The sequence below is a fragment of the Pseudopodoces humilis genome, chromosome 1, assembly GCF_049639895.1.
Source record: "Pseudopodoces humilis isolate 2021_Gansu_Grassland_sample_001 chromosome 1, ASM4963989v1, whole genome shotgun sequence".
NCBI lineage: Eukaryota > Metazoa > Chordata > Aves > Passeriformes > Paridae > Pseudopodoces > Pseudopodoces humilis.
The window spans coordinates 152,015,290-152,037,356 of record NC_142200.1 but is presented as its reverse complement, the minus strand read 5'-3'; the positions used below and the strand labels follow the sequence as shown (position 1 = coordinate 152,037,356).

Genomic DNA, 22,067 nt, shown 5'->3' with positions numbered 1-22,067 from the left:
CTTTATTAATGACACAGACACTGGCACTGAGTGCATCCTCGGTGTGTTTGCAGGTGAGAGGCTGGAGGGCAGGGATGGCATCCAGAGGGACACTGACAGGGGATTGGGCCCATGGGATCCTCACAGAGTGCAGCAAGGCCAAGTGCAAGGTCCTGCATCTGGTTCTGGCCAATCAGCTGTACCAGTCCAGGCTGGGGCACCTTCCACTGTCCCAGGCTGCTCCAAACCCCATCCAGCCTGGCCTTGGGCACTGCCAGGGATCCAGGGGAAGCCACAGCTGCTCTGGGCACCTGTGCCAGGGCCTCACCACCCTCACAGGGAAGAATATCTAATCTAAATCTCCTCTTTTAGTTTAAAACTATCACCCTTGGTCTGTCACTACTTGCCCATGTAAAACATCTGAAATTGCATTTTTTACTGGAAGTTTTGGTGGGTTCTTTGGGCTCTGCCTGTGCTGACCTCCTCTTTGCTCTTAGTCATGGAAACTTACACAGAGAGGCTTAAACCTTCCCTGTCCTCAGCATCATTCCTCAGTGTCTTCTCTGTCTCCTGTGGAAAAAGCCAAGCTTTCCTGTGTCCTTATGTTGGTTCCTGATGTGCCTGGGATTCACCTCTAGGTTTTGCTGTTTGTCACTGGTCACCTCTCGCTCCTTGTGTAGCTGCTCTGGGCTCAGACTAGGCTGCTCCTGCCACTCCTTTTTATTTATCCTGATTAATCTGACCTCATTACCAGTTTCCCTGTGCATTCTTTCCTGTGCCAAGCTCAGTATGGAGCTTGGGTGAGCCAAGCTGATCTCCTACCACACTGGTTTCCTCTGCAGTGGGATGATTTCTGTGTGTGCCATCACTGCTGCTTCAGAGGCACAACAGTTTTTTGTAATTTTTTTCTCTTTTTTCCTTGTGGATTTGCTTCTAATAAGATCTTGCCTGTGGAGTTTGGTAATCACAGAATCCCAGAATGGGTGGGGTTGAAAGGGACCTTAAAGCTCATCCAGTTCCACCCCCTGCCCTGGGCAAGGATACCATCCACTAGACCAGGTTGCTCCAAGTCCCGTTCAACCTGGCCTGGACCACTTCCAGGCCTGGGGAGTCCACAGTCTCTCTGGGCAATGCCTGCCTTGGTGGAGTGTCTGCAGTTTGCTGTCCTTCCTCCCAGAGACACTGAGAACTTGTGGACAGTCCTTCCTGCTCTGCCTCCTCCCGTTGGCTTCTCTCAGAGGGTCAGCTGAAGGGTGCTCTGGTAGACTGCAAGACCTGGAAATTGGGTTGGAGAGAATCTAAGAGAAAATTGAGGACAAAATGACACGTGGCCTGGTGCAAGTGATAAATGGGCATGGGAAGAGGTGCCCAGCCTGTTTGCAGGGCTGGGAGTGGATTTTTGGGGAGGGGATTGCGCAAGGTGTTTGGAGAGCTCTGGTGGTGACAGGTGAGGGGGAAGACCAACATACTCCTCTTGGAGGAGAAAATGCCTAAATGTGTCTTGGGCTTAGCCATCAGGTTTGCAGGCTCTGTGGGGTTTGTGGGATTTGATTTCAAACACAGACTTTGACACTGTAGTGTCTATTCTGTAACTGGACATGTATCATGAATTTATAAACGGTACCACCATCCCCTTGTTCAGTTTAACAGCATTGCCTTCCAGGCAGGTTGGGAAGTACTTTGTCCAGCTGGAAAGGTCTTGGATCCCCATTCCTGGAGGTCTTCACACCCTCCCGGGGCAACAATTGAAGGGAGCCAAATCACTGCTTCTTCAGTTGGTTGTTCCAGTCATTAATTCTTCCAGCTGCCGATAGTTCCTGTTTAATTCTCAATTTACATTAATCTGTTTTAAAGTTCATTTTCTCACTTGTATCTTCAGATTGGACTAAATAAAACTTTGTTACCTGAACGTTATTCCCTGAGAAGTTTACTGTTACTTCACCATCAATTTTCTCATGATGTTCTTTTTGGGAAATAAATTGCATAATTCTCATTAAAAGTCTCTTCATGAGTTCGTTTTGTGTGGTCTTCAAAGAATTTTTATGACTCTTCCTTACCTAGTGTTCTTAAAATGAAAATCATCAAATTATAGGCAGTGTACTCCCACTTGACCCAGCCACAGTTGCATGAACTGTAAATCCAGTTCCTTTCACTGCTGGCTGCTCTTTTTTATGAAATCCCAGAGTGGTTTGGGCTGGGAGGAACCTTAAAGGTCATCTGTGCTCTGTGTGCGTTGGAGCTCTGTTGTCCAGGGTATCCATCTGCCACTTCCTGATGGTGGATGATGTGAATCCACACTGATGGTTCCCGGTCACCCAGGTATTTCCCCTGTATTGGAAACAACATTAAAAGGATGTGGTCTGTGGTTTGGGGCTGGGGGATCTGACTGTCCTGGCATTCCTGGCATTTGCCATTTCACCTCTCTTAGAGCTGGCATAGTAAAAGTGTTTTCCCAGTGGTCTGAAGCTTCCCAACATCACTGGTAGTGCTCCAGATGTCACTGGAATCCTCTTGCCTGTTGATGTGAATCTCTGGCCATTCTGAGTCTGGTCCTACTGTGTTTATTGCCAATGACTTTGGAAAGTGATGGTTTATAGAGGGAATGTTGTATGGGAATGGGTTACATGATCATGGAAACATGGGCAGAGTTATTTGTGTCATGGAACTACAGATCACTGTGGTGGGTTGCAAGGATCTTTATGGTTGTTCAGTCAAACCCTGTGTCAGTAACACCTGAACGACCTGGAGGAATGCAATCAGCTGTAACATGAATTGTTGTTTCATTGATTCCACCCCCTTCCCAGGGACCGGTGCCATTGGGGCAGCAGGGGAGGCCAGGGGTTCCCCTTCCCATGGGCACTGCTGCGGGGTATGAGGTCACTTCTCTCTGTTCCAGCCATTCCTGCATATCTCTGTTATTTCAATATTTAATAAAATTAGCATGAGCAGGAGTGTGAGCTCACTCTTCCTCGCTCTTCCTCGCACCATTGTGTTCAGGTTGTTTGTGCCTTTAAATTAAAGTTAGGTTTTTTTAATGAAATTTTTAAAATGGTTTCTGCTAATGGTTTTGCCGTTCTGCATTTGTCTGCGTTTGCTATTCCCTGGTGTTTGTGTCAGTGGCTCTGGTGCCGTCTGTGCCCTGGCCCTGCTCTGGGGAGTGAGCCGTGCCTCCCTGTGCTCCTCACAGCCGCTTCCTGCTGCTCTCAGCATTGTTACAGACTCATTTTCCTGAAGCTTTCGGCTTCCTACACCATTTTTGATGCTTCCTGCGTTCAGGATCTTATTGACATCTGTTTCCTCCTCTTTCTTCCTACTTCTTACCCTTTTTTGGGCAGTTTGGATGTCACTAGCGTCCAGGCGGGTTCAGGAATTTTAGCCAAATTATTGTTGTCGTGTTTTTATGAAGTGTTGGCATTTGGGCTGTCTGATCAATTATTATGGAAGTGTAAAAATGCAAACCGCAGCAAAAGGCCTGAAGTGGGGCTTAGAATCCTGGAATGGTTTGGGTTGGTAGGGACCTTACCTCTCCTTCTATTCTACCCCTTTGCTGTGGCCAGGGACACTTTCCACTAGACCAGGTTGCTCCAAGCCGTGTCCAACCTGGCCTTGGACAGTTCCAGAGATGGTTCAGCCACAGCTGCTCAGGGAAAACCCCGGCTGCCCTGCTTTCCTCTCTAGGTGTGGGGTCCTGCTGCTCCCACTGTGCCCATGGTGGTGTCTGGTGGTCTCCTCACAGCACTGGCCCTAGTGCAGCGTCCCTTCCTCTCCTTGAGCTAGTTCTGCTGGTCCCAGAGTGCGGCAGTGCTGCCAGATTTAGGTGGCACAGTAAAATAAGTGCAGTTACTGAGAATTTGGGTTACTTTATTACTGAAGTAGGTGCTAAGCGGCTTTCTCCAGTTGAGGAGGGTGCCGTGGTCAGAGGGACAGGGCAGGTCCGGTCCCCTCAGTCCCCCTGCACTGAATGACGTGTCCCTGTGCCCTGGCCATGTGGATGTGGCACTTGGGAATGTGGTGTTGGCCTTTGCAGTTGCTGGGGGAGCTTGGTGGTCTCTGAGGGTTTTTCCCACCCTTAAGGGCTGTGTGATTCCATGAGAAACTGTTCTTCTGGCCCAGCCCGGCCATTGGGCTGCCCGTGCCCAGGGCAGGGGATGTCGAAGCTGATGAGAGGGTGGGCGTGTGGGGCATGGGGCGAGCCCTAGGCTGGGCATCAGAGGCAGCAGGGCAGTGGCAGCTGTGGCAGCTGTGGTGTGCCTGAGGGCTGACGTGCAGCCACCGGCGTGTCTGGGGACAGGCACGGACCCTGCTCGGTGTCCGTGGAGCACCGCTGTAGGGCTGGGAGAGCTGTGCCCACGGCACTGCCAGGCCTGAGCTCTGCCCGCTGCCAGGGCCCGGCGAGCCGCCGGCAGCAGCAGTCCGTGAGCAGAGCTGCATTTGTGCTGCTGTGCTGGCAGCAGCAGTCCGTGAGCAGAGCTGCATTTGTGCTGCTGTGCTGGCAGCAGCAGTCCGTGAGCAGAGCTGCATTTGTGCTGCTGTGCTGGCAGCAGCAGTCTGTGAGCAGAGCTGCATTTGTGCTGCTGTGCTGGCAGCAGCAGTCCGTGAGTAGAGCTGCATTTGTGCTGCTGTGCTGGCAGCAGCAGTCTGTGAGCAGAGCTGCATTTGTGCTGCTGTGCTGGCAGCAGCAGTCCGTGAGCAGAGCTGCAGCTGGGACCAGTGCAGCTGTGCCGGCTGCAGCCGTGTCCAGGGTGAGCCAGGGCCGCAGGCTCTGCTGCACTGCTGGCACCTGAGGCACCGCGCTGCCAGGCCTGGCCCTGCACGGGCAGCCCGCAGCCGGATTGGCAAGGACACTGTGAGGGGACCAGCTGCAGCGGTGGCATGGGGGTCCCAGCACGAGCGTGGCAGCAGCCTGACAAGGACACTGTGAGGGGACCAGCTGCAGCTGTGGCATGGGGGTCCCAGCACGAGCGTGGCAGCAGCCCGGGTCGGTGTGATGGTGCCGGGTGTCCTTCGCCGTGTCCCCTCCGCAGCAGCTCCCCGGTGCCACGCGTGACGTGCAGCAGCAGCGGGGCTGCCTGTGTGACACGAGGAACTGGAGTAGGTGACTGCAGGGTTCAGGGTGCTCACGGGCTCAGGATGGATCAGAGCTCACGGTGGCTCTTCCCTGCTGGTACCTGTCGGTACAGGCAGTCTGGGCAGGCAGGTGTGCAGCTGTGTCCTGGGAAGTTCTCTCCAGAGGCTGGAGGAGAGTCTGGCCTGGAGCACACCCTGCTTTCATGGGAGATCAGCTGTAGAAGGAGTTTCAGCCCTGGAGCCTTGCCAGTCCGAGGGTGGGGATGGCTCCATGCGAGCTCCTGCTGGAGCAGGCTCTTGCTGTGTCCCACAGACTCCAGTGTAGAAGATGACATCCTTCCAGTTGCCCCAGGTCTGGGCTCTTGGAGCTGGCTTGGAATTTTCTGTGGGTGGGAAGTTGCTTTCCTTGGGGTTGGACATCAGTGTCCAGACCTGCAGGAAGGGCTCTAAGAGTGTCTGTAATCACGGCAGGAGTGTGGTTCATGACCAGGTGTCCGTTGTCTTCCAGGCACGGGCAGCGCAGTGGAATGCACGTGCCATGGAAAACTCCTCTCCATCAGCAAGCTGCCCACGGTCTGACTGTTGGTCTGTGTGGTGGAACATGATCAGAGCTGGGCTGAGCAATTTCAGTCCTTGGATTGGGTGTAACAGCCAGGGAAGGCCTGGGCCCTTCAGCTAATGGTCCTGTTGACCACAGCAGGGCCAAGGCATGGAGCACATGGAGGGGATTTTGGGCAGTCCCCTCTCAAAGTGGACCCCTGTCTGGACAGCAGGCAGAGGGGCAGCTCTTCTCTCCTCTTCTGGGAGATGTGTCTATGTTAGCTGAGGGTTTCCTGGGCACAGGGAGCTCCCCTCATCTACCTCAACAGCTTTGCTGATGCTCCCAGGGTTGCAGTTTACGTCGTGGTGTTCTGCAAACCCAGGATATGAGTCCGGGGAGTTCTATGATGCTGCCAGGTCCTTCCCAGCTTTCCTTTCAGGAAAGGCTCGTGGCTGCACGGTGGAGTGATGGGAGTGGGGTGGGACAGGGTACCCTGTGCCAGGGATGGTAATTAGCACCTTGGCTCCACACTGTCCTCGGCTGAGCAGAACCACTGTGGTGCTTCGCTGTGTCAGGGAAAGGGCCTGCCCCGGGAGGCACTGCTGTGCCCAGAGCCATCCCGTAATTCCCTGAGTGACTCACAGCACATGAAGCCTTTTCCTGCTGCTGAGGCACTGGGGAAGCCTTGGTCAGCAGGATCTCTGTGTGTGCTCCAGGATCAGCTGCTGACAGACAAGTCGGAACTGGACTGAGCCCCCATGAGCTGTGAGCTTCCATCCCCTGATGTGCTGACATGGGAGGCTCTCTGGAAAGCCAGCTGGCTGTTGAAGGAAGCAGGAGCAAACACCTGAGCGTGGCTGGCCGTGCTGCTGGCACCAGGTGCAGGGCAGTGGTGCGGGCAGGCACCGTCTCCTCTCCTGGCACTGGGTAAAGGAGTGTGATGGGTTTAACAGTTAAATTCCCAGTGCTGGTAATTGTCGTTCTGTCGAAGTCTCTAATTCTGCCGTTTCCATGGAAATAGAATGATCTTGTGATTAAGATGTGAGGCTGAGGTGGCAGCTCTCTGGTCCTTTGGAGGTGCAGGCCCTTGTTTGCTCCCACAATTGTGTCTCTGTGAGAGGAGACACACACCTGCCCTTACTCAGCAGTCTGGGTTCCTGCCTTCAGAAAGGTGTCTAGAAGCCCTGCCTTGCCCCAAGGATCCTGGCAGAACCTCCTCAGGTGCATCGAGCAACGGTGTAGCTCGTTCTGTGTCGCCTGAGTGGGTTGCCCTCTATGGAAACTGTGGGATCCAGAAGTGGGGGAGTTGGCTAATGCGGTGTCAGGGATGGAGGTGACATCACCTGAGTCTGCTCCCCCAGGTTCCGCGTCATCAGCATTGGTCTCAGGCTGAAGTAGGAGTGATAAGTAGGTTGGGTGACTTGGGCACTAGAAGTGCTGATTTCTCTCCATGCTGTGGGAGAGCCGAGGGTGCTGGATCAGATCTGGAACTGTAAACTGCAGATGGCTGGAGTTCAGCTCGAGAAGAGGAGGAGAAAGAGCTGTGGTGGGACCCACTTTAATTCTGGCACCCTCCTGCACAGCGTGGTGGGGCTGGCGGGGCTCAGCAGGGCCTTTCCCTGCAGAGCTGCCCAGGGAAACTGGGCTCTGCAGGGCAGATCCATTCTCAGGAGGCTGGGGAGCTGGGCTGTGCAGCTCTCCTCTCCCAGGTCCCCAAGCTCTCTTATCTGCCTGAGTGGCCTTGGCATTTCTCACGTTTCCCTGTATCAGGTAATGCCTTGGAGGGAAGTCCTGCAGTCACAATGGTCATAGAACCCAGAACCTTCAAGCTCATCTAGTCCCACCCCTGTCATGAGCTGGGATTCTTTCCATTAGACCAGGTTGCTCCAAGCCTCATCCAGCCTGGCCTTTAACATTTCCAGGGGTGCTGCAGCCACAGCTTCTCTAGGAAATGTTTTCTTAGAGTTGTTGAGAATAACCCCAAGATTCCATCTGAGAGATGCTGGGACTGGAGATGCAGGAAACATTTGTTGAGCCCCAAGCAGAGCCCACTGTGGCTTGGCAGATCAAAATCTAGAGTGCTGTGCTGCAGCCTGGAGCTGGGAGGTTGATCAGCTCTTCAGTCCCTCACTCAAAGCTGGAAAAATGTACAGCTTTTGCCAAGCTGCCGTGTTTTTCCCCAGCCTGCTTTTGGGAAGTGTCTGAATTGCTTTTGCTGGAACTTCTATAAATACCATCCCGATGCAGTGAGTGAGCATGGAAAATGTCAGTGGGAATGTGGGTTTGGCAGCCCTGGGCCTCAGGGGACGGTGTGACAGCCCCAGGCTCGGCACTGCCGGCGGCCCGGCGTGTGCACGTGGGGACAGGGGGGCAAGGGACCCCCACCTTGTGCTGCTGTCAAAGGGGCTCCAGGGGCTCCTCTGCCCCCTGCCCAGCCTGTGCTGCTGCCCTGCTCGGCATGGGCTGTGCTTTTCCTGCTCCCAGGAAGCCATTCCCGAGCCCAAAGCCGTGTCTTGTGTTTCTGTAGCCTCGCATGGAGCTTTTGTCCTTGGCTTTGGCTGATCGTCCTCTGAGTGCGTGTTCACTGAGCGCCGCCGCAGCCCCGATGAGACGTTTCACAGTGATGCTTTATGTGAAAAAATCTCCTGGTTTGGACCTGCTTAATTGGATGTGATGTCCCCAAGTTCCTGCTTTGGAAGAAACAGTGAACAAATTGTTCCCTAGTGGCCTCCTCCTTTCTTCTCCTGGCATGGAAAACTTCATTCCCCTCTGCCATCTTCTTTTCCAGGCTCCCTGTACAGTAGCTGTTCTATCCTGTCAGTCATCTGCCCCTCGGTACCTGGTGAAGGCTGTGGGTCAGGATGAGAGTGTTGGGATATTCCCTCGCTTATTCTCCATTCTTTACCTAGTAATGGCTGGCACTCTCTTTGTTCTTTGGTTGCTGCTGAGTAGCAAACTGATGTTCATGGAATCATGGAACGGTTTGGGTTTGGGGGGACCTTGAAGCCCATCCAGTTCCACCCCCTTTCTCCTAGACCAGGTTGCTCCAAGCCCTGTCCAACCTAGTCTTGAACACTTCCAGGAATGCGGTAGCCACAGCTTCTCTGGGAAATGTTTTCATAGAGTTGTTGAGAATAACCCCAGGATTTCATCTGAGTGGTGAGAACTTGCAGCTTATTTTTGCAGATGTAAAATCAGAATTGTTTGTCTCTGATGATTCCACCTCTCATCAGTCACCTGCTGTTCTGGCAGCTGGACACTCTAAGAGATTTTAAGGTCCTTTGACACTCTTTGTTTCTGCCTCCTTGAGTAATGCTTTGATCTGCTGGGGTTTCCTTGCTTTGTATTGTTCTCCCTGTGCCTGTCACACATCCCATACTTGTTCTGTACCCTCCTCCCCTGAAGTTCCAGGGCTGCAGACTGGGGCTGCACTGTCTGTGAGAGCTGTTCCACCCGGCCGGCAGACAGGCAGGACTCCCTGTGAGCCCAAACCTTGGTCTGAGCACCACTGCATCTGTCCCTTGTCCCAAGCTGTCCCCAGCCAGCTGCCTGTTCCCTGTGTGTCTGCAGCCAGGACAGGCTTCTTGTCTGCTGGCCTTGCAGCAGCACAGCATGGCAGAGCTTTGCAGCCACCTCTTCTCAAAGCAGAGCTCTCCCAGGGAGGGATGCTGTGGTCCTGGGGTGCACACCATGGTCCTGGGGTGCACACCATGGTCCTGGGGTGCACACCATGGTCCTGGGGTGCACACCATGGTCCTGGGGTGCACATCATGGTCCTGGGGTGCACAGCGTGGTCCTGGGGTGCACACCATGGTCCTGGGGTGCACACCATGCTCCCTGGTAGCCCTCCTACTCTAGTGGCTGCATTTGCTCCCTGGTAGCGCTTCCTCTAGCCTTGGTGTCTCAGCTGTTGGTTCCCACCTTCTCCTCAGCACAGCACAGAACCAGCTGCATCTAAAGAGCCTGGTGGAGGTGTGAACCCCACAGCCTCGCCCAGGACTTGCTCCAGGCAATACACAGGTGCCCCAGTTGTACTGTGGATTTTGAGGAGCACACAGTGAATGCTGGAGTTACTGGGACTGGTGTCACAATGTTACCAGTGGTACTGGTCTGGTGCCAGCCCTGAGCCTCCCCAGGGAAGTTCCCAGCAGTGTTTCATCTCCACCAAGGTCATCTCTTGGGAGCCATCACAGCCCTTTCCTCCGTACCAGATTGCCTGCAGCTGGGGAAGGATGTTCCCTGTCCCTTACAGCCCCCAGGAAGCCCTGCAGATCTGGCCTGGGCAAGGTGCTTGGGTAACACTCACCCCTTGCCATTTGGTTTTGGAGGTTGGTGTCACTAAAGCCAAAACACCAATAGAATGACAAGCCACAGGATTTGGGAGAGAGAACATGAATATCAAATGCAGTAATTCCAAAGAATGTCATGTTTGTGCCCAAATCATATAAATCCCTGTTAATGAGGGAGGCTGTGCCAACAGCCAGCCTGGTGCAGGGAGCGGGTGGCACATCCAAACAGCAGGACTGGCACAGAATTGATGCTACATGGAGGAAGAGTTGGTGTTACAGAACACAGACCAAGAGTGGAAGTGAGCAAAAGAGGTGGGACACAAGTGGCCATTGGCATCCAGCTGGTCAGTGCCTATTGGGAATTGGGAGGCTAATTGGGAACAGGGATGTTTCTAGCTGTGATGTTTTTCTGTACCATCTGAAACATGGGGTGTGGGGAGCTGTGCAGTGTAAGCATCTCTATCCCTGCTTGGAGAGGTGGAATTCTTTCCCTGAAATGGTTGTTCAGTTCTGAACAGCAGCTGCCAAAGCCAGGTGTTTTCAGATTCCCAGCTTTGGGCAGCTGGCACCCAGAGCTGGCTGCAGAGCTCCCTGCGAGCTGGCTGTGACAAGATGAGTGAGGTTGGAGTGGGCTGATGCAATGCCAGCTTTCAGCAGGATCCATGGATGACTCAGGTATTTAGGATACAGTTAGGCTGATACCAATCCCTGAGAGAGCAGTGGAGTGCCTGACATAATCCGAATTAGTGGAGAATTAAAGGAGGGAAGTGGGTGCTGAGTGACGTAGTTTGATGGGATCTACTTTCCATGACATTGAGAACAGCTCCCGAGCAATGGGATTAGTGAAAGGTGTTAGTGATTAAATAATACTTTGAGGCTTCTTTGTGGTATTTGGGTTAGTCCAGAGTGATCTCAGGAAGAAACTGGAAGGGTCAATGGTCAACATGAGATGTGTGGAGTAAGAACTGGGGCCCTCAGTGTGTAGTTGTGAATACAAACTGGGCTGAGGCAGGTTTGGGGGGATTCCTGGGGATCCATCCTCTCCTGTGAGCGCTTGGTGTCTGTATTGGGTCCTGGAAAAATCATCAAGAATTGTTCTGCCTGCCAAATCCAAGGTGGTGTGAGGCACTCGAAGCCATCCTCTTCTGCCTCAACCACATGGGAAGTTGTTTTTGGTGCTGGGGGAATTGAGGTCTCCCTTGTTGCTCTGTGTGATCACGTCAGGCAGGGGCCCCACTGGGACTCAGGCAGCCGGGAGCCTTTGGACCCTGCTGGGCCTGTTGGTGCTGGTGGGGAGACACGAGGTGAGGGCTGCTGAGGCCAGGCTGCTGAGCTGGGCAGTGACGCAGGGACTGGTCCCTCCTGGGGCCCTGGAGGGAGACGTGGCACCCATTCCCATTTGGGAGGGTGAGCCTGTGCAGGCTGAGGTGTCTGTGGCTGCAGCAGGGAAGCCTCAGGGGATAGTGGGAACGGAGAGCCACGTGCAAGATCTGCACCTTCCATCTCACCTTCCATCTCACCTTCCATCTCACCTTCCATCTCACCTTCCATCTCACCTTCCATCTCACCTTCCGGCTGTGGCTTGTGGCTTTCAGTTTCTGGGTTTTTCTGCTTCTGTGGTCGGTGGTTGGCCTCTGTGCAGTGGCCTTGGGGAGGAACCTGAAACGCCTGAGTTAAACACAGGTGGGCTCTTCGGGCCACTGGGGTCTGTAAAGGTGAGCACTGATGGAGATGGGCTGGTGTGGGGAGGGCCCTTCCAGCAGGAGCTGCTCCAGGGGTCAGAGCTGGGACCCTCGTGCCAAAGTGAGAGCAGGAGACATCAAACCCTTGGCCAGTCTGGAGCAGGGTCTTTGGCTCAGCATCCCTCAGGCTGGGGCTGCTTCCAACTGTCTCCAGGACCTGGGGGCAGCACCTGAGGTGTGAGTGGGTTCACTCAAATGGGTAATCTTACATACAGTGTTTGTTGTGGGAGTGAGTTCCACGTGCCAGGTGACATCTACTTCTTTAACATCCCGAGGTTGATACTTCCTTCTCTAAGTCCATTGCTTGTGAGCATTGAAGTTCCACATGAGGTCTGGGGCCTGTCCACCATGAGGGAGCTGCAGAAGGTTGTTGGGGGCTGGAGCACTGCAGTCCCCCTGCTCCAGGTGGGATCCAGGGCTATTACTAACACTGATCTCACAACTGGCTGTTGTTGTTTGCGGCAAAACAATCTCTGCCTGTGTGTACACATGCTGTTAGTCACTGTGCTTGCCTCAGAGGATGACAAGGTGGGAGCAGCAGTAACACGGTGTTTGTTGGGGTGCTGGGGCCCATCTGAGCATCCTGTAATGTTGTCAGCCTCAGTAGCTTTTTAGCTTGTGTTTTGAAAATACTTCCTTTGCCTGCTCTGTTGTTACTGAGCAGGTGCCTTTGGGAACAGGGTGGAAGGATGGGATCTTTCCATGGCTTGAATTGTTTTGGATGTTTCCCAGGGAGGGAGGAGTGGTGTTGGAGAGCTTTGGGAAGCACTGTTGGGAACATCCCTTTGGGATTCTGAGCTGCTCCCATTCTGTGGAGCTTGATGACCCTCCAGTCCTACCTTTTGCTAGGGTCGGCTCTTCCCAAAATTCTTGTTGCTGGTGTCTGCTATGCCACGTGTGCAGAGCCAGAAGGGCATGAGGGTGGGTGGTGTGTCTGGTCAGCACAGGCTCCATCTGCTGCTGGGGTGGGTGGGAGCTTTGCTTGTGGGTGCAGAAATGTCGTGTATCTGTATCTGTATCTGTATCTGTATCTGTATCTGTATCCGTATCCTGAAACATCACCACGGTGCACTGATGTCTGTAGGAGCTCCATGGTCCAGCTGAAGGACAGCTCTGTGACCATCCTTTGCAGGCTGCTTCGGGGTCTCTGCCTTTCTGTCAAGGCTGGAGGGATTTTCCAGCCTCCTCCATCTCCTGCCACGTTCTCCTCCTGACCTCCATGTGGATTTTCATGTCCTCTGAGTTCCATTGCTGCACCATTCACTTCTTAGTTTCACCCTGTTGCTATTTTTCATGGCATTTCTTCTTTTATTTGCTGCTTTTGGAATAAACTGGAGGGTTTACACTGTTTGTGATGGTTATGGGAGAGATTTTAAAGCGAGGTTTGAGGACCTGAGGAGGTTTTCTTTAGTCTTCTAACCAAATTTTCACCTGGCCTTTTGTCTTTGGATTTCAAAATCCCAGGGAGATTTTACTATGTCTGGCCCAATCATGTTGATGCTGCTCATACCTGCATCGGTGGTGGGGAGTTTGGGAATTGGGAACATGCTGGTGCCTGGAGACAGCCTGTTCCATGGGAACATCTGTGTACCTGGAAACAGCCTGGTGCCTGGGGCCTGCCCATGGTGGGGCTGCTCATCCCTGCAGTGCGGGTACCAGACTAGCTGCAGGTTTGGTCAGGGCGCTGGTATGGATGTCTCTGCACGCAGAAGGGCCCTCAGGTAGCTTCAGCAGCAGAAGTGACTGCTGCTGCCTTGATCTATCTGGTATTACACCCTGTAGGTAACATCCCAAAGCGTTATCTTCCAGGGCTTCCCTGAGGCACCAGGGGCAGGACCAGCAGCTTAGGAAGCATCATCCCTGCATCTGTCATCCCTACATCTGTCTTTCCTGCGTCTGACCTGAGCATGTGGGTGCAGGATCTGCAGCATGACCACCTCCACAGGGTCCGTGGCAGGATTCCCTCTTCAAAAGGCTGGCAGCAACTTGGTGCTCAGCTTCTCTCCTCGATGGACAAGAGCGTGGCCGTGCCCCATTTGGGTGACACGGGCCTGACCTCTCGTGTGAGGGAGGGAGGCGTTTGCTTCAGTGCTGCATCCCGGGGTGGGAGGGGAGAAAGTGGCAATTTCCTCATCAGCAGCTCGAGGTTTGCGGCAGGACCCGAGTTGGGGGTGTGCAGTGTGGGAGGAGGGAGGGAGCTGATGCTGGAGTTGGGCTCTCCTGTGACTGTTGCTTACTTCCCAGCTGGTATTAACTCTCTGCTGGTTTGGCCTGTTCCTCCTCTCCATGGAAACTGTAGGGAACAACCTGCTTTGAGGCACCTCTCACGGCAAGAGGCCTTGGAAAGTCAGTCAGCCTGTCAAGTGTCAAAGCCAGGGCTGTGTGCTGCAAAGCGGGCATGGGCACAGGGACAGGGCAGGCCAGGGTATGACGGTCCAGCTGGCACTGAGGGTGTGGCACAGCTCAGACCTGGAGCAGTGCCCCATCTCTCTGTCCCGAGACCCTGGGGATGTGCAGCGGCTGTGGGGTGGGTGGGTGTTTGTCAGGGGAGAGCAGGAGGACATTGTCTCTTAGGCCCAGGGTGGTTTGGGTGACCAGGAGTTGTTGGGGTGCTTGGGGTGACCAGAAAACGTTACCACAGTGGAGCCGTGTGCTGCGGTGGATGCTGAGCCTGTGACAGCCCTCAGTGTGAATGTGTCTCCCTGCTCAGGGTCAGGGGTTGCCTCTGTCTCCTTCTCCCTCCTCCTGTTTGGGCTGAGGATGTCTCTGGCTCCATCCTGGCCCTGTGGGGCCAGCAGGCGGAGGCTGGCCCCCGCCACCTGCTCCGAGTGACGGCGCTGCTGACGCGCTGGCAGTGTGGGCTGTGACGTGGGGCTGCGGGGGCTGCACCCCACGGCCGGGCCACCGAGCCTGCGCCCCCAGCTCCGGTTTGGCAGAGCCTCATCAGTATTCCTGGAGCATGGCTGAGCCGGCTGGAGCTGGTTTGCAGAGCCCGGTAGCTCCAGCATGGTCCTGACACATTGCTCAGGGTCCTCCTGCAGCTGCAGGGGGGCTTGGCTGCCATCCCTGGCACTGCACAGAGCCCTCCTGCTCCACTGCTCCAGCTGGGCAGCGTGTGCCGGGGCGCTGGGTGCCCCGCAGCCTGGCACAGGTTCTGTGTTGTCACCTGTCCTGACTGTCTCTGGCAGTGGTGCTTAGCCTGCGCTGCTGTCCACAGTCCCACAGTCTGTGCAGGGCTGTTGGCCTCGGGCACTCACAGCCGTGGTAGCACCTGGGGGCTGGAGCTGGCTGCTGTCCTCACGTGCTCCTGGTGTGCTGCTGGTGTCTGCCCGCTCTACGGGCACTGGGAACCACTGGGGCCATCCATGCTAGGAACCTCATCCCTTCCCCGGCTGCCAAAGCAGTGCTGGTCCCTCATCCATGCTGCATGTGTCGGGCTGCAGGGGGGCCACCAGACTGCTCCCCCTGCAGTGACAGCACCTTTGAACCCAGGAGGGATGGTGGGTGCAGGTGTCCCATCCTCCCAGCTGGGCATCTCCCTGGCAACAAAATCGCCCTATCTGCAGATCTCTGGAGCAGCAGTACCGTTTGTGTCTGGGGGAACACAGGGATACCAGTGCCGGTGGGTCTGGGAGAGCAGTGATACCAGCATCACGGGGTCTGGAGAGCACAGTGGAGCATTTGACCATGGCTTAGACTCCTTTTCAGGGCTCCACCCTGAATGTCACACCAGGGCTCGCCAGCACTGGAATGTTCCCTGGCTCTCGGACTATTCCCATGCAGCTGTTGTTATGCCTCTCATGGATTATATTAATTTCAGCCAGATGTTCATGGCCATAATGTTTGTACCATGCATGTGACTCAAAGAAGGGCTGGTAAGGGACCAACTTGCTTCTGTTCCCAGGCACCTGTTCTGGGTCAGATTGCCAAAACCCTGTTACTTTCCCAGCTCTCAGAGATGCTTCTGCAGCCACACATAGCCCTGGGGACTCTGGCCAAGCTGCTGCCCACCAGTAGCTTGTGAGCAGGTGAGCTGTCACCTGTCATCTGCATTAGACATAGACACAGCTCCAGTCCAACCCACTATGGTTATGGTGTGAACTGCCAGAGAAGAGACACATTAAAGGCATCTGGGGAGTTTCAGTGATAGCTCTCCTCAAACCCTGGTGTTTTCTGGCCTCATTTCCAGAGCAGTTCCTCCATGGGTGGAAGGCTGAAGCAGCTGGAGCCCATGTGTTGCTGAGACTGGCAGGGTTCCGTTCTGGGGTACACATTCCCAGCCTGTGTGCAGGTGCCCTGCAGCCCTCAATCCCAGGACTTAACTCTAGGGCTCAATTTTAGCCTATTTTAGAAGTCTTTTGGAATAACGAAGGGGGTCAAGTCAGTATACATATCGATTCACACAGTGTTTGTAAATCTTTGCCACAAAACAGCCTAATTAGGTAAGAACAGTTGTTAATGCTGTTACTGTGCCATAGACCAGTATCTTACTGGGATGCAGTAGGACAGATGTACCTGTATTTCTTCTTAGGCCACTGGAGGTTTCAATTAAGTGTTGTGGCCAAGTTTTGACTCTGTGTTTAAGAAAGGTGGAGACAAACTGCAGAGAATTTGGAAGGCTTTAAAAACACAGAATAGCTTTAAAAATATGATCCTGGTAGGACAGGGAAAGGATGTTGTCAGCTAAAGGGAACTCTCAATGTTTTTCAGTGGGTTTAATCAGAATTTGGATGGAGTCACAGGAGGAGGAAGAGTTGGAGCAGGAAGGAGGTCACAGGCTGGAGGGGTCTTGGGGAGGTTGTAGGGATGGGTCAGACACACCGTGTCAGGGGGATCCAGCATGTCCAGCCCTGCCTCAGTGAGCAGCACAAGGTGCATCATCTCTCCAGTAGACAGTCTGTGATTCAGCGACACCTCACAACCAGAACCTGCCAGAATATTTTAAAAAGCTGAGACTCATGTGGAAGGGGAACCATCTGGTGCTGTTGGAGTATGTGTTAAACCCAGGGTTTGGAAAGAGATGGATATAGATTGTCCCGTCTCCTTACAGGAAGAACTTTCTATCCCTGGGAGCACAGAGCTGTGCCAGGCATGGTGGAAAAGAGCTTGTGATGCTCCTCACCTGGTTTTCTGCCCAGAGCCAGGTACCTGTGCCTGAGGTACCCCTGACAGGTCAGCTCTGACAGCCTGGTCCTCACAGCCAGCCCTGTCTGGTGCTCAGTACTTCGGAAGACATTCCCTTGTAATTGCTTCCTGCAGAATTCCTCCTCGCTGCAGTGCGGCTGCTCGGGAGACGAGATGGCAGATGCTGTGCATGCGGGTCAGAGCCAGTCTGGCACTTCGTGTGTTCCTGTGACCTTGGCACAGATGGCAGAGCTGCAGCTCCCGCGGCTTGGCAGGCGCCTTCTGCTCAGTCCCGGGCACAGGTGCCCGTTGTCTCGGGAGGCAGGGGAGTGGGATGTGTCCACTGTGTGCCCACAGGACATGGCCACGGCGGGGAGTGGCGGCTCTGAGCTGCAGCTCTGTGCGTTGGGCAGCGGGTACTGGGGAGGGAACTGCTGCCATAGAGCTGCTGCTGACAGGTGTGAACACCCGAGGGAAGAGCAGGACGTGAAGCCCCAGGAGAGGCTCTGGGTGGGACCTCTGCTCCTGCATGCTGTGATGGGGTCTGTGGTACTGACAGAGATGGGAGGGGAGGTGGATGGTGGGACCAGTGGCCTTAGGAGAGAAGGGAGAAGGGAGAAGGAAGGGGCTTGGCCCAGGCACTGGCTGTGCAGTAGGAAGGGGAAGAGCTGTAGGTGGGATTTAGCTGTGTCCAAGGCCTGGGTGCATCCAGAAAACTGGACAAGTAGGATGAGGTCTGCTGTGGAGAAAGGATCAGGGCTCAAAGAGAAGGCACAGTCCGAGAAGGTGATGGGAGTTTGGAAGAGTCAAGGCGGTGGAGTCAAAGACTCCTGTATAAAGAGGGGGAAAGGGAGGTGCTTGATGTTAAGGTGTTCCCTGGAGAGGTCTAGAGAAGCAGAAGACCTGGGCTGGCTTAGCAGACAGGACTTTCAGTAAGGTAAAAATAGTTTAAGGGGGAGTCAGGCATCTTTTTTTTTTTTCTCCCTAGAGGGAGCACAGATCATACTTGCAATGTGAAGGGAGGAAAGCCAGGGAGAGGGAAAAGGTGTGGAGGAAGAAGGAGGAGGAGTGCCCTGGGGTGATGCTGGAGAAGGGGGCTGCAGGCAGCAATGAGGAGTGCTGGGGAACAGGTGGAGGAGGTACCACAGTCAGGACTCCAGTAGCCGAGAAAGTGGGTCAGTGCTTAGTGATGGTGGGTTTGGTCAAAGGAAGTGACCGCCCTGGAACGAGACAGGAGTGAAGGAATCTCTGCCTGAGCTGGTCACACAACCTGGTGCCCTCTACTTCGGGCTCAGGGGGCTCTGGAATCCGGTGCTCCTGGGGGTCTGTGCTCCAGGGTGTGGATGCTCCGCGCTGCCCGAGCCCCTGGGGTCCACACTGACGGTTTTCACGTGTCTGTGAGCACAGGGTTGGGCTGTTGGGCATAACGCAACTGCTGGGGAATTTGCTGCCCCATCACAGCTTTGGGAAAGGTGAGAAGGCAGAAGGTAGCTGGATCTGGTGCAGGGCCGGTGCGGCCGGGGCCGGAGGGCTGGGTGCCCAGAGCGGGGTCCTGGCAGGAGAGGGGGAACTCCGGGACGTGCGGCGGGACTGCGGCCGGGGAGGGCATCGGGGGGCGCGGGGATGCCGTAAGGGCCGGGTCGCTGCTGGAGCCGGTCCCGCCGGGATCCGGGGCCGCTGCCGGAGCCGGTCCCGCCGGGATCCGGGGTCGCTGCCGGAGCCGGTCCCGCCGGGATCGCGGGGTCGGTGCCGGGGCCGGTCCCGCCGGGATCGCGGGGTCGGTGCCGGGGCCGGTTCCGCCGGGATCCGGGGTCGGTGCCGGGGCCGGTCCTGGCGGGATCCGGGGTCGCTGCCGGAGCCGGTCCCGGCGGGATCCGGGGTCGGTGCCGGGGCCGGTCCCGCCGGGATCCGGGGTCGGTTCTGGAGCCGGTCCCGCCGGGATCCGGGGTCGGTGCCGGGGCCGGTCCCGCCGGGATCCGGGGTCGGTTCTGGAGCCGGTCCCGCCGGGATCCGGGGTCGGTTCTGGAGCCGGTCCCGCCGGGATCCGGGGTCGGTTCTGGAGCCGGTCCCGCCGGGATCCGGGGTCGGTTCTGGAGCCGGTCCCGCCGGGATCCGGGGTCGGTGCCGGGGCCGGTCCCGCCGGGATCGCGGGGTCGGTTCTGGAGCCGGCCCCGCTGGGATCCGGGGTCGGTCCTGGAGCCGGTCCCGCCGGGATCCGGGGTCGGTTCTGGAGCCGGTCCCGCCGGGATCCGGGGTCGGTTCTGGAGCCGGTCCCGCCGGGATCGCGGGGTCGCTGCCGGGGTCACGGGCAGCAGCAGCAGCAGCAGCAGCAGCAGCAGCGAGTGGGGGCGCAGCGCCCTCTGGCGGTCACGGAGGCCCCATTGCGTGCCCTGCCCGGCGGTCGGTACCTGCCAGGGTCCGGGCCGGTTCTGGTCCCGGTGAACGCCCCGACGGGGCCCGGGCAGGTTCTGGTCCCGGCGCTCGGGGTCGCCCCGACGGGGTCCGGGCCGGTTCTGGTCCCGGTGAGCGCCCCGGCGGGGTCTGGGCGGCCGGGCATCGCCGCCGCTCCCTGGAGCGGGCTCCGCCGCGGGCGCTGAGCGCGGCTGGGCAGTGACAGGGACCGGCGCTGCTCTGCCCCAGGGCCGCAGCCCCGCGCCGCTCCGGAGCGCTGCCCGTCTCCCGGACTCGGTGCCGTCGGTGCCCGCGGCGGGCGGGGCGGCCCCGGCCCCCGCCCCATCCCCATGGCGGCCCCGGCCCGTCCCGGGGCGGGCCGGCCCAGCCCCGCGCTGGCGGCGCCGAGCACGGCCCGGACATGCGAGCGCGTCGTGGGAGCCCCGCGCCGGCGGCCGAGAGCGGCGGGCGTGGGGCCATGGGGCAGCCCCGCCGCTGACCATGGCCGAAGGCTGGCGCTGGGCCGGGCCGGGCCGGGGCGCCCCGCGGCCGAGCCCCCGCCGCGCCGTCAGCGTCTGCGAGTCGCTGGACCTGCAGGGCGTCCCCGCCGTCCAGGCCGCGCTCGGCGCCGCGCAGCAGCAGCGCCGGCGGCCCAAGAGCTTCTGCGCGGCGGGGACCGGGCTGCCCGGGGCTCTGCTGCCGCCGCCGCCCCCCGCCCGCGCCCGCGGCCGCCTCCTGGAGCTGCTCCGGCTGCGCTCGCCCCGCAGGCAGAGTCCCGAGGGAGGGGGCGACGGCCCCGATGAGGCGCAGCGGCCGCGCCCCAGCAGCATGGCCTTCCTGCCCACCGCCCGGCCGCCGCACCCCGCCGTCAGCCCTGGCTTCCTTCGGGGGGGCTCCCTGTGGGGCAGCCGCCGCTGGAACCTCTTCGGGGGCAGCGGCTGGAGCGGCTCCAGCCCCAGGAAGAACTTCAGCTCCCTGCGGAAAAGCTTCAGTTTCCGCCTGCGCCGGGGCCACGAGCTGCGGCGGTCGGAGTCTGGGGGGCTCCTGCGCCCCACGCGCCTCCGCACCAAGAGCGAGGGCGACGCCAGCTCCCTGCACACCTGCCCCAGCAAGCGGGACTTGCTGTACCCAGAGCTGACCAGGGTCGGGGGCCGGCTGCACACCGACCCCGTGCAGACAGGGGGACTCTGGAAACTCCTCACGAGTCGCTTCCGAAGGCGAGAGCGTGGCAGCACTGGCAGCGTGTGCCCCAAAGACCCCCATGGCAGTGTTGAGCCTGTCCTCCTGGGTGGGGGTCCTCTGCGGGCTCTGGGTAAGTAAGCACAGGAGCAGTGCTGGGCTGGCCAGGGCCCCCGTCCCCGTGCTGCCTGCAGGGATGGGTGGCTGTCCCGTCCCGGCTGAGGTTCTGGGCTGTGTGCTGGCACTTGGTTCTGTCCCAGTGCTCTGCAAGGTTTGCACTGGACTGCAGTGAGGTCGTGTGAGTGTCCACAGGGTCACGTTGTACTCCGGTGCCCTGAGAATGGTGCTGGAGCAGCCGTGGTGTGGCTGCTTAGGAGGATGTGCTCTGGGGTCTGGTTCCCTGCTGGCCACACACACCTGGGAGTCAAGCACGTGTGTTGCATGTCCTACTTGCCCTGGTGGTGACCTAGCAAGGGTGGAGTGTTCCTTCCCTTGCCCCACAACATTGGCAGAATGGGGAGAGGGGTGCTGTTGGTGGGCACCCAGGCAAGTGGGACTTTTGGGAGGTTGCCAGAGCAGAGGTGTGGGGCAGCACAGGGGGTTGGGGAGCCCAAAAATGTGCCTGCAGCCCCCCTCTTGTGAGCGGCTCCGTGGTGCCAGGCCTCATCTGGGGGATGCTCAGTCCTGGCCACCCCTGCCAAGGTCCCTCACTGGGGCTGAGCGGAGACCATGTGTTTGGGAGCACAGAGACCCTCACCGCGTGTGGGGCAGCCTGCAGAGAGCAGGTGTGGCACTACCAGTGATGGGGCAGGGGGACAAGACCCCCATGGGCATTCCCTGGGCACTGGCAGCTGAAGCAGCTCTCGGGTGTTCGACTCTCTGATGTTGGTGGGGAGCTCTCTGGTGCCAGAGCTTTGTGGGGCCTCAGCTGGGGCTGTGCTGCTTGTGCCTCTGTGCCCTGTCCCCTTCTGGGCCCTGTGGAAGGAGCTGCAGGCAAACCCTGTGGCCTGGCAGGGCTGGGAGGCGGCAGCAGCATCCACAGCTTTTTAAGGCATGGAACGCATGGAGCTGGGGGCTGGGCCAAGCTGGCTTCCATAGCTCTGCTCTGGATCTGGGTGTTGTGGAGGCAGTTCTGTGCTTGGCTTACGTGCCAGAGGGATGTCTTAGGGCTGGCAGGCTCTCCAGGGAACCCACATGCTCCCGAGGAACCCGGTTGCTCCTGGGGCAGTGGCTGTCCAGGGCAGCCCAGACGTTGCCCAGGAGTGCTGGGGTCAGGGATCAGCACAGGAGCAGCTCTGCCACTGCCCAGGGAGCTCAGGGAGCGCCTTCCTCCATCCCCATGTGTCCTTCGGGCTCGCTGTGCTCCAGGGGAAGGTTCTGGAGGCTCCGATGGATGCGCCACGAGGCCAAGGGCCGGGATGCTGCTGCGCTGCGGGGTTCCGGTGCTGGCAGGACGGCCGGGCCGTGTGCCGCTGCCGGCTGGGTGGCAGGAGGTTCCCAGGAGAGGGGCGGCTGCGCTCATGGCTGGGGAATGTGGGTGTATGCGGGCAGGGAGGGCCGGGCCCTGCCCCTGGAGCGGGGGGCCTGTTCCTGCTTGCCGCTTCCAGTGGGAGCTGTGCCAGCAGCAGCCGGCCTGGCGGCCGCATTCCCAAAGAAACCGTCGAGGTTAAGCGCTTGCTTGGCGTCCTGTGTCTCACCTGGCTCCTCCACGAGACAGGTAGGAGCTCCCTTTGGATCTGTCTTTGGGAGACCTTG

The 22,067-nt window shown here is 57.6% G+C and overlaps 1 protein-coding gene across 3 annotated transcripts in view; it reads left to right on the top strand.

Annotated features, from left to right (window-relative positions):
- Positions 1 to 22,067, top strand: part of AGAP3 (ArfGAP with GTPase domain, ankyrin repeat and PH domain 3) — a 112,915-nt gene that overhangs the window by 10,755 nt on the left and 80,093 nt on the right. The window contains exon 1 of one of the 3 annotated variants that reach the window (XM_014260690.2): positions 19,635 to 20,445. The exons of the other annotated variants lie outside the window; for them this stretch is intronic. Within the exon in view, the coding sequence (XP_014116165.2) occupies positions 19,635 to 20,445 (811 nt within the window). Of the gene's footprint in view, positions 1 to 19,634; positions 20,446 to 22,067 lie in introns of those variants that run through there. 3 annotated transcript variants of the gene reach the window in all.